Source organism: Chlamydotis macqueenii, chromosome 7 (genome assembly GCF_036417535.1).
Source record: "Chlamydotis macqueenii isolate bChlMac1 chromosome 7, bChlMac1.mat, whole genome shotgun sequence".
In the NCBI taxonomy this organism is placed as follows: Eukaryota; Metazoa; Chordata; class Aves; order Otidiformes; family Otididae; genus Chlamydotis; species Chlamydotis macqueenii.
The window spans coordinates 14,767,979-14,780,205 of record NC_141562.1 but is presented as its reverse complement, the minus strand read 5'-3'; the positions used below and the strand labels follow the sequence as shown (position 1 = coordinate 14,780,205).

General features: G+C 41.5%; 1 protein-coding gene across 1 annotated transcript; it reads left to right on the top strand.

Annotated features, from left to right (window-relative positions):
* Window positions 1-5: 5 nt before the first annotated feature.
* ECD (ecdysoneless cell cycle regulator) lies at window positions 6-11,913 on the top strand. Its single transcript, XM_086752065.1, has 13 exons — window positions 6-206; window positions 316-433; window positions 624-711; window positions 3,084-3,262; window positions 3,462-3,654; window positions 4,474-4,602; window positions 5,688-5,813; window positions 6,720-6,805; window positions 7,567-7,673; window positions 8,534-8,711; window positions 9,987-10,054; window positions 10,183-10,403; window positions 11,012-11,913. Exons 1-13 carry the CDS (start codon window positions 14-16, stop codon window positions 11,240-11,242), a joined length of 1,917 nt encoding a protein of 638 aa, XP_086608191.1. The 5' UTR covers window positions 6-13; the 3' UTR covers window positions 11,243-11,913.
* The last annotated feature ends 314 nt before the right edge of the window (window positions 11,914-12,227 follow it).

Here is a 12,227-nt window from a genome sequence, read left to right as displayed (position 1 = left end):
CCGCTTCGGCGCCATGGAGGGCATCGGGCGGGCCGCGCCGGCGGAGGACGCCGTGAGCTACCGTTTCTTCGCGGCCAGGGCCGGGGCGGGAAGCGAGGCGGTGCTGCGGGGTTGCGCCGAAGCCATCGTGGTGCGGTTCGCGCCGCTCCTGGCCGCCTACATTTGGCAGCAGCAGCCATTCCGCCTACGCTACCGGCCGCCGAGGGGTGAGCACGGGGAACGGCGCTGCGGGGCGGGAGGGGAGCCCGGCGGGCGGGAAGCGGGGGAGCTCGGCGGGGCGCTGAGACGGCCTCTCCTCTCTCCGTCCCCGGCCAGGCGAGACCCCGGCGCACATCGGCGGCACCACGCTGTTCGGGGATAACGTGGAGGACGAGTGGTTCATCGTTTACCTCGTCCGAGAGATCACCAGGGAGTTCCCGGGGCTGGCGGCCAGGTAACGGCGGTCGGGGCGGGGGTGCTGATGGGCAGCGCCGTTCCTGACAGGGGCTGGCGAAGGCCGTGGTAATATTTTTCAATATTATATTTTAAAAACCCGCAGACATGGATTTAGAAGCGTCTGTTATTGTGCTGTGCAACACTTTCCCTGGTAAGAAACTGATTTTTTTTTTTTTTTCCTTGATTAGGATCGATGACAACGACGGGGAGTTCCTCTTGATAGAAGCAGCTGACTTTCTCCCAAAGTGGCTGAATCCTGAGAACAGTGATAACAGGGTGAGTGAAACTTCTGTACCATTTGGCAAGTGGTATTTCACTTAACAGTTGAAGTTCTCTTGCACCTCTATCTAGCCGGGTGGTCTGAGTGCCACTGAAAATGCAGAGTGCTGTCTGTCCCTTCCTAGTGAAGAAACTCCTGGGCAGGGCTCAAGACTTGTTTTCATTAACAGCATGGGTTTTTTTTTTTCAGCCCAGTGTTTTCATTCTGGTTTTAATGAGCTTATTTATGCTTACTCTGGATGTTAAGTGAGAGACTTAACCACTGGAAACCTCTGATACTTGATTCCGCTCTGTGTGCTCTCACAGAGCGAGTGCATCCTGAGAAACTGCTGTAGGGATAGCTGGAAATTGTTAGAGATATCCAGTGGTTCTTCTAGAATGGGTTTGTTGATGGAAGGAAGAAAGAGAACATTCTTATACTAATGGCAAAACATTAATACAGAGACCACAGCTGTGAGTCTGTGTTGTTCAGCTAGAACAATTCTTCACAACAGGCAGGCAGACACCTCTCAGGATCTCTTCACATTTCATCTCCTCTCTGCTTCTTGCAGTCAGGCCGAGTTGGGCCCAGTTGGACCCCGGCAGGAGGCCAGAGGGTGAGGCCTGCTAGGCCCACAAGGCTCCTGCCTGCCCCTCTCTGCCCCTGCTTCTGCTTCCTCACTTCTTCCTTTTTTAAAAAATTATTTTTCCCCTTCTTAAATACGTTATCACGGGACATTCTGCTACCAATTGGCTCGGCCTTGGCCAGCAGCAGGTCCGCCCTAGGCCTGGCCAAGTCCACTGAACAACAGGGAGCGACTTCCAGCAGTTTCCTACAGAAGCTGCCACCACAGCCCCCTCACTAAACAAAACCAGAACATTCCACCCCCCTCGCCTCTGCAAATTATGTATTCAAGAATTATAATTACTGAAAAAAAAATAATTCCCCACAACAAAATCAAAATAATATCCTCACAACACCAACAGCAGGTGGACAGTTTACAAACAATTCACCACTTTTCCCTTCACCACAATTGGAACATAAATTCCCCATAATCATTTTGCTCTTTTATATCTGTTTTGCCCATTACTGCTTCCATCCAGTTAATATCCATCCTTATCTCAAATTCCTCGAGCCCCATGTTAGGTGCCAAATTAACTGTCATAGTTTAGCCCTGGTCAGGACCAGACTATGCAGCCTCTTTCTTACTCCCCTCCCCACAGTGGGACAGAAGGGAGAATTGGTAAATAAAAGGCAGCAAAAATACCTGGGTTGAGATGAAACAAAAAATAAATTTAAGAGTGATAACAGAAGAAAACAAAACAGCAATAGAAAACAAATAGAGTACAATGCTTAAAACAGATGTCCACACCCAGTGTCTTCCCACATAGCAGGAGGCTCCCCTCAGCACTGTCCTCACTGATACCCTGAGCATGATATCAGATGGGATGGAACAGCCCTTGGGCTAATTTGGGTAAATTAACCCCAGCTGTTAGCTAATTAGTTAACTATCCCAGCTGTGTCCCCAGCCATAGGGGCGACCAGCTCCAGTTCTACTCCCAGCTCAGTTGAATGTTTACTCTGTCATAGCCAGAACCAGGACAGACTCTTGCACATAAATCTTTCTTTAAGAGTAGTTCCATAATGCAGAGCTGACTGAACTTTTTAAAACTTGCTACTCATGGTGGCGAGTGTGAAGGCAGTGAAGCTGCCATGCTATTGATTGATCTGCACAATCACTAAGGTTGGGCAGCTTTCAATTTCCTGGGTTACTGGAGTGCAGGGAGAGCTTGGATAATGTGGGAACTATGGACTGTGTTTGGCAGTGTAGTACAAACACACCGTATTGCTCTCCGCAGGAGCGCTCTTGGATCCCCCTGAGCTTTCTAGCTCTGCTGTAGCCACTTGGATTTTTTTACTATCATATTCTCAAGTGCTCAGGCATAAGGGATTGCTGCCCTCAGACCTTCCATTTGAGGGAACAGGTGGAGTGAGGGAGTTGGTAATGTTAAATTCAGTTCCTTTCTTAGGATAAGGAACAACAAAGGTCATGTATAGCACCTGAAATAATGCTTTGTAGTCCCTGTCCTGTTCTCCAGCAGTTAGATTATGCTGTCTCATTCTCCTGAAGTAAATCTCTAGTTGAAGAGAAACTTTTGGTATTACTTGTTGCAGTTAAAATAAGTTGTTTATTTACTGATTGTATCATAATCTGTATTTACCTGATCTCCCATTTAAAAAAATTATCCTGTTTCCCGTATTATTTCTCTATGTGTACTTCAGTATTCGCTGTGTTTAAACAAATGCATTTGTGTATAAAATTAAATTTTCCATTGCTTAGCGTGTGACTGTTCTTATCCTGTCTGACGGGAATGTTACTGTCTGCCAGGTGTTCTTTTACAACGGAGAACTGCACATCATTCCACCGTCAGAGGCCGACGAGCAGGAATGCGAGCTATCTGCTGACAGTCTGACAATCTCGCAGGCGTTAACGCTGTTATCCACCCGCTCGGAGGAGTTCCTGGCTGCAGAACCCGTTCGAACAGTAGTGTATAAACGTATCAGTGGGTGCGTAGGCGTTTTATCTTGGTCTTCTGCAACAGTTAAGTTTTGATTCTGGGCTGTCTGGGGTACTTTCCTGTATTCAGTCATTTTCATGTTAGATGTGACAAAATTGCTATGAAAGTGAAAATGGGAATAATAATTAACAAGGAGCAATTTGCGCTTGGAACACACCTATACACGATGTTGCTATTGTACGATACAGGTATCCTGAGAAGATTCAAGCCTCGTTTCACCGAGCCCACTGCTACCTTCCGGCAGGCATCGTGGCAGTGCTGAGGCAGCGCCCTTCGTTGGTGGCTCCAGCAGTCCAGGCCTTTTACCTACGAGATCCAGTAGACTTACGAGCATGTCGCTCTTTTAAAACCTTCCCCCCAGATGAGCGTGTGATGACTGTTGTAAGTGATCCTTCTGATGCTACTTGTCGCTTAATTAGGTTCTATAACTGGCAGAGGTTCTGTGGTCAAGTGATATAAATATGTGGATTTAATTCTTAACAGCTTTTCTGCCTTCAGATTGACATGGCTAGACTTTAAAATGGCTAATAATGAGCTAAGTGTTTCAGAAATCAGGAGTTACTGCTAATAGTTCCTTCCTGAAATGCTTGCTGTGTAAATAGATCTAGTTTTGTGATCAGAGCAGTTTGACAGCGCTGCCGTCCAACATAAAGAGTTGCTCCTACCTACCCCTAGCTGCTCATTCCCAGGCTTTGCACTTTCTCAGCTGTGCTTACAGAGCCCTGTGAAAGCTATTTTATGAAGTGTTTTATGAGCATTGTCCAAGCAGTGTTGTATCTGATGTGTTTGCATTGCAGAGTTATACCCCTAGACTCCTGAAAATAAGCATCAGAGTCAAATTTTAGCCTTCTAGGCTGTTTTTGAAACCTCAGCTTTGGTTTCGTTAATTGAAAAGAGCCCTTACTTTTTTTCCAAAATATACCTTGTTGGCATGAATACTGAGGATTGTAAAAATGTATTTGGACTGAATGAAGTTCATGTTTATTTACAGATGTCAATTTGGAATATACGTTGTATGATCTGAAAAGCCACGTATCTTAGGCGGATGTATCTAAGATGTATTTTGAATACAGTCTCAAGTATTTTGTATAATATGGATGCTTTAAAACAAAATGTAGAGAAGTCTGGTGGCAAGTTGATGCTTGTACACAACAGTGTCACACTGCAGTGAGTGTTTTTCTTTTGTTCTGGCTTTTTCAGGTTACTTTCACAAAGTGTTTATACGCACAACTGGTGCAGCAGAAGTTTGTTCCAGACAGACGCAGTGGGTACACGCTGCCCCTCCCATCTGACCCTCAATACAAAGCTTATGAACTAGGCATGAAGCTGGTAATTATTTTTCATGCATTTTGTACTTAGTCTGTTTAGTTTGCTTGTTTATGGATGTTTGAGAAATGACACTTTGCTTGAAAGTTGTCTGTTTGTACAGAAAAACGTGAGCAAATTCACAGTTACCATTTTTCTTGAAGGACAGCATCGTGGGAGTTTTCTTTTGTGAAACAGGGCATTGTTGTACTTCCACCCTTCTAAACTCTCCCAACCAGGATTTACATGTTTCTGTTACCATAGCTGAACTGGTATCAAACCCAGTTAATTTTTCCCTTAAGCAATATGGAAAACAGTTTCTGTCTCAGGATATATCAGATCTATTTTAGCCTCTGTCAGAAGCAGCACATCCTGTCATGTTCTGAGTTGCTGTTTATGGCTTTTGTGCATGGACACATTTCTGTGGACTAAATTTGCATTTCAGTTTAGAGCTCTTCGTAAATTCCGTGCCTCAGGCACCAGAGTCCATGACCCTGTCCTGCACATCCAGTTTGGCCCAAGGCATGTAGAGCTTCTTACGATGCATCTTTGCTGCACAGAGCAATCCAGAACCTAGAATGCCTACAGGTCGCAGTTACCTTGATCGTAGGTGACATCTGAGACAGGGACAGGGAGGATTTGGCTGTTTGAAGGGCAGAAAGGATGCTGGGCACAGTGTGCCCTGGGACTTTGCTGCAAGAAGAAATGTAGAATCTGAGTTTTCTCTTTTGGAATTTCCTCTCTGGAAACTTGTGCCTCAGAGCAGGCAGTTTGCATCCACAAAATGCGTAGGCCTGGCAAGTTTGCAGTTCAGCATAGATTCTAAGCACAGGTAAAGTCTTCATGCTTATGTGAGGAGTAGCTTGTGCACTGTAGATCTGGCTCCTAGGTTGCTTTGCAATGACTTGCCCACGCAGACAAACTTTGCAAAGTCAAAATGATGCATTATTGCTGTAGAAAAGCAGATTCCAACTTTAAAGCAAGATACTTGACATATAATTGGGTTTGGCACCTGCTTCTCAAATGGCAGCATCAGGAGCCCGATAATAATTCTTTTTGTGGTTGTTTAAAGGTGCGCTTGAGAACCTCTTGTTGCATGTCTTACACAGGCTCACGGCTTTGAAATTTTGTGCTCCAAATGCAGTAAAGCATCTCCTGATTCCAAGGGAAAAGCGTTAAGCGGTCCCCTGTGGGACAGATTCCTCAGAAGCCTGAAGGAGAAAAATTATTTCAAGGTGAAGTTGTGTGTGTGTCTTAAACATTCCGGGAAAAACATGGTTTAGCTCTTGAACTAAGTAGTTATAGCAGAGCAAGAAAGTTAATGCTTCTTGTCTATGGAAAATGAATGAATGGCTTTAAAGAAGGCATGTGCAGTTCATTCTCCTTTGAAATTAATTGATTTTGGAAATTAAAAAGGAAAAAGCAGGATTTGGGGATGAATTCATTCATCTGAAGAAAGAGGAAATACACTTGAATAAAGGAAACCAAAATATGGTTGTGTGTCAGTACAACTGTTTTCAGCGGTTTATATTTAATTTACATGCCTCTAGAATTAAATACTCTTAAAGGTCTATAACACCCGTGGATCCATTTGGGCCCATGTAAGTGTATTATTTGTTTGTGTGAGTTTTATGGGTCTTGTTTTTTGGTTGTTGATTTTTTTTTTTTTTTTTAAGATATTTGGCTACTTACTTAAAGTTTTTAAATTTGATGTAAATTGACTACTTGTTGGAAGATTATAAAATTGGACAACTCTGTCAAAATGCTTAGCTTAATGTAGGAAAAGGGGAATATTCTTACAGTACTGCAATGCCATTTCTGTGGGTAGTTCCCAAACACCAGATTTATTCACAGCTCCTGTACAGTTGTAACCTGGGTGTGGTAAATCCACCCTGTTGTGACAGTTGTGCTCTTGCCTTTGATTGTTTTTAGTGTACACCGTATGGTATTGCAGCATAAGTATTTAATTTGTACTTGACTGTGAAAGCACCTTATGCCCTTTTTCTATGTTCTGTTCCAAGTATGTACTGCAAGTCAACTAAATTTCTGTGTGACAAATCGTCATCGTTGTGAAGCCTGACTATGAAAAGGAATGGGAGGGAGAATTGCTTGGATTCATATTTGTGACTTGCATTAAATAGGGAGAAATGGAAGGATCTGCTAAATACTCAGAACTGTTGCACATGGCGGAAGATTACTTTGAGCAGTCTATTGCCAAGCAAGAAAGGTAAGAGCTACTTGAAATTCCTGAGTAATCACATTTCAACTAAGCTTTTTTAACACTTGTTACAAAAAACGTGAGCCCTTTTCTCCATTGTACACACGTTCTGTGGCCAGGACATATTGGTATTAATTCCTCTGGAATACTCTCTACTAGTAGAAGTTATTGCTTGAGTAACTATTTATCTTGGTTTTGTCAAATGCTGAGCTATTCCAAGTGGGTTATGAGGTGACTGAAAAGCATCATTTGGTTGGTTGGCTATAGAAAGTGTTTAAAAGTTTCATTGAGAAGCAGTTCCAGTGAATAATAAATATGGAGTAATCTGTCTCCTTTACTCAAGACAGGCAGCTGGCTGTAGATTTCTCTGAAAGATCAAATCCAAAAAATAAATCATTACAAAAATATCTGACGGTTTGCCAGCTCATAATATCCTGACTGTTAGTTGGTTGAAGTTCCAGTCTGTGCTGTGTTTGGGATCTAGCAATCCTAATGTTTACCAAGCAAAATAAATGTAAAGAATAAAGGAAACATGAGAAATGGGCTTCAGAACCATAAACAAGGAATTACAGTAATTGACTGTGTCTTGTTTTGGCTAATACTAACTGTGTAGTATTTTGGTACTTCCCCAAAATTCACTTATCTTTTGGATGTGTTTGCAGAGAAGGAATAATAAGGAATTTGAGTGAAAACGTGCATGTAGCACGTGTGATGCCGTTGGCATTGTAATGCTAATACCATTTCAGTAAATTGACATTTTTTTCTTCTAGCTCTGTTGAAGTGAGCCCAGGTGATGAAATCTTGGATTTGCTACAGACAACAACCATTGATTTGAAGGAACTTGAGAGAGAAGCAGCTTGTCTTCCTCCAGAGGATGGTGAGCAGGATGGAGGGGTGAACTCAGCCTATCACAGATGATTGATATTTGTGGAGGGAGAGGGTGAACGTTCACAGCACTGTAGCAGCCTCTCTGTCTACTTATTTTGTCTCCTATCCTGTGATTGCTAGAGGTCTTATTCACGGGCTGTTGTTTAAGAGTGAGGCAGTCAGTTCATCTGTAGAAGACACACAGCTTGAGGCTGTGAATTGGCAAGATGTGCTGTCGCGTTTCTGGTTCGGTACCACTGGATCAGCAACACCATGCACACTTGCACGAGATCAAGTACTTTGTGTCAACTCACTGCCAGACAGAAAGTATTTAAGCGTTTTATGGTAATAAACCAATTCCGATACTGACGAAACAAAGTTAATTACTATCTGGTCTACTGTGATGGCCAATGTAAGATCAGCATAAACTTTATATGAACATGTTTTTTTCACTTATTTGACAGAAATTGAATTGTTGCCAGTGTGCAGTACAGGTCTCTGTTTCTGGATGATGCAGTAGCACACAAATCCAACATTTGGTGTTAATGATCATAGTTGAGGGTTGGATTGGCTCTCCCTTTATAGTTTAAGCCTTTTCTTCCTTAATTTAGTGGCAGAAGGATTATTTGTGACTAAAACAGTATCTACTAGCTTGAAGCTGCATATAAGGTAGAGTTTTAGAGTAGTAAAACAAAAACTGAACTCTCAGCCTCTGACTGCATTATACTCTGTCTTATCCAGTATCAGCATGAAGATTTAATAGTACAGAAGTAAGCTCCAAAATGCTAGCGGTACTCTGAACTGTCTGGATGGGGACCTGGGCTCTAACAGGCTTGTGCAGAGCAACAAGTATGTCCTATATTCTTTCAGATGACAGTTGGCTGGAGATTACACCAGATGATCTAGATCAGATGCTGAAGGAGGCAAGAAATGAGTCTGTTCCTTCCTCAAATGACGAAGAGCAGAAATATGACTTGGAAGCAGTTGCTGAAAGTATGAAGGCTTTTGTATCCAAAGTCTCAACGCATGAAGGAGCAGAAATGCCGTGGTAGGAGTATTTTTAAGTTCGGTGTCTGGTGTAGAATGTGTTTTCATTTTGTGGCAGCCCTTTGGTTGATTCTGTAATGCAGAGAATCAAAGTTTGAAAGTTTGAAAGCAGAGGCCTGAAACAACCACATATTAGTAAGTGGGTTCTGTGGGTTTAAAAAAAAAAAATTTAACTGAAGTTAAAGGCTTACTGTTGTTTGTTACCGTAGTTCTTGACACTGTTATTAAAACGTAGCTCTCAAGGTCATTTGTGCTAAAACTTTTCTACCATGAAGGACTAACTATCCAGACTTCTAAGATACTTCTGATGAGGCTGTGCAGAAATAAGAATTAAACTTAAGTTGAGGGAACCTATCTATGTGATTTAAGATTGTTGATTTTTCTGGTACAGCTGTATTTGGATTTCCTGTAGATTAGTATTTTGAACATACTGGGCCTGGTTTTGCACTACTGGAGCACATAGTGAAGCAGAGAAAAGAATCACTGTGGATCCCTCTCATTGTTCCCAGCAGTGGAAGAAAAGTGCTAGCTGAAGAAACGTAACTATTTAGACAACAGCAGAATGCCATTGGATTCATTGTTAAGAAAGCGTATGTGTGAATGTTGTGTGGACAGGCCTTTCATTTTAAAAACCAAAGAGTTAGGTAGTAGCATATTGTCCAGGCTATTTTTCATAGCTTTGATACTGAGAAAATAAATAATGCTGTATGAGCTGCATCAAGCATACTCAATTTATGCTCTTAACTGTTTGATCCTTTCTAATCAGTATTAGAGTCAATGGCTGAGTTAAAACGTAGGGTTTTTTCAGTTATTTAAAAAACAACAACAACAACAAGAAAAAACCCAAACCTACAAAAAAAGGCAAACCACTGAGCCTTATGAGAGACCAGAATGAAACCGTTAGTGTTCCTTCTAGGCAGGAGACTTCAGAGATTCTCAGCTTTTACAATCTTTGTCTAAGGTCTAACACCACCGCTTTGTACCAGAAGGATTCAGGCACGCGTATTTTGGTTTCCTTTGGTACAATTTTTGTTTGACCATGACAGACAATTAAAATTGTTGATTTTCTTCCTCCTTCATGCTAGGAGTTCTACTTGCTGTCTCATTTCTAATTCATACAGGCCTCAGACTTCTAAGCGCTTCCAAAACCATCAGTTCAAATGTCCCAGCTTTAATCTTAACTTGAGAGAAATCGATATGCCATATAACTTATGCCTGTGTCAGGCTTATGCAAGCATAACAGCTTTATTTATTTAAAAATATCTTTATATTTCAGGTCATCTGATGAATCCCACGTTACCTTTGATGTAGATTCTTTTACAAAAGCATTAGACAGAATTTTAGGTGAGATTGCTTCTTTGTTTCTTTTGCCAGAATATCTCATGGTGATTTGGCTTCCCTGGGTTTTCTGACCACCCGTGGGTGCTGCGTTGATGTCTTTGCTCTCTGTACTAACACAAAATAATACATAGGGGCAGACTCAGAAGAGCTGGATTCTGATGATCTGGATGAAGAGCAGGAGTTTGACTTCTCAGATGAGGATTACGAAGGCTTAGATGCTGAAAATGAAAGGCAAGACGAGAACGTATCGCCTAATGAGCTTATAGGCAGTCTCAAGTCATATATGAATGAGATGGACCGTGAACTGGCACGTACCAATGTTGGTAAAAGTTTCACCACCCAAAAGAAAGGGGTAAGTACGCCTTGAGTTCTAGTTTGTAGTATAATAGTTTTGAGAGCTTTAGTAGGAGAGAGGAAATATGCTAAAAATGGTCATTCTGAGTGATGTGATCAAAAACTTCTGTCTTCTGATCATGTGCTAACTAATTATTAAAAAAATAAATAATCCCACGTGCAAGCCAAATGTGCTGCAGTCGCACTATGGTGTCTTTTTCTAAAAAAAAAAAAAAATCTTAGCTGAGCTTTAACTTGCACATCGTTTCCAAGGCTTAGTTTCATTTCCCTGTTTTACCCTGGTTTAGTAGTAAGGCAAGCAGCTGCAGCTTGAGTTCTTGAGTTCCTGTAGTAGATTACTCCCAGAGGAAAGTGAGCCAGGACTCAGTAACCCTCTCTGTCCTTCTCTTGGAACTTAATTTGTGTAATGGAAAGTGATGATTTTTAACTGGCATGAGCGTTTGGTGACTAAATTCCTGTCTGTCAAGACAGCGTGGAACATACTGAACTTTGCTGGCTGCAGACCTGTTTCCTTGTTTCTTTTCTCTTGTGGTTTGTCTTTTTTTTTTTTTTTTTTTAAACCCATTTATACAATTTGATAAAACTTTCTGTTTATACTTACTGTAGGCAAGTTCTGTTGATGCAGCCGCGTCTCAGAATGCTGGGCCTGATTCTGGAGCTGAAGATGCTGAGCTGACACCAGTTGACGTGGATATGAACCTAGTAGCTAACCTGCTTGAATCCTATAGCGCTCAGTCTGGACTGGCAGGACCCACCTCCAACATTTTACAGAGCATGGGAGTGTATTTACCGGAAAATGTGGATCGTCTTGGCCCTAAGAAGGGAGCAACAGACTAAAAGACTCTCTTAATTCAAAAGACACGACATTGATTGAGAAATGAAGCACAGAAAGACTAGCAGTATTTGGAAGGACAGACAAAAGGTTTGAATTTAAAGCATATTAGTTACATAATAGTATAGCACATTAGCATTAGTTATGTGTGACTTTAAAGAAACAAAGTGAATTTACCTGCAAAAGCCATCTGTTTGGATACTACCTTGGACAGAAATGGGGTTTTTTCCAGTGCTAGTATGTTTTCAGAAAACTGAAAAATGATGCTGTGACTTGAATGAAACTTTTGTTATAAAACCTGTCTTCACTTTCTCAAATCGGTGATCCAATTTGCCGTATTTCTAAAATGTCCTTTTACCCAGAGCTAGGTGGTTTCAATACCTGGAATGCAGTTCATGCTCTGAAAATGCTCCTGCCTTCAGGGGGAGATGGAGGAATACCGTATTATAGGAACAGTGTTCTCTTGTGAATTCAGGAATGCTGGTTAAATGTGCAGCAGACACTTAACCTCTTTCCCACAAGTACAATGCTTCCTTTTAAGAGCTTCTGATAACTATTGTAAGAATCTATTCTTTATTAACCAGGAGGATTTGAAGAGTAATTGGATTGAATATGTAAATATTGGCTAGAAGTATATTTTTGAATTTATTTAAATAAAAGGAGAAATACAAGTTGATTACTGGAGATGGTTTGCTTTTTTTTTTTCCTTTGAAACATGCATAACTTCGTCAGTGCAGTATCGGAAGTTCTTGGAGCTCAAGCATTTTCATAATTGAGCATTTAAAAAATTCTCTTATTGGTGAATGTCGGTGTCGTGCCAGCAGGAGCTGTATATGAGCCCAGTCTGAACAGTGTAGTTTTGTTTTTCAGTGAAAATGTAGCCAGGTGTCCAGCATGTTGCTTTCACATGGAATGAAAAATCTATTCTAAACATGAAGACTTAGTTTAAACAAGATAAATTTGAAATAAAATATGTAGAAATTCTTGATT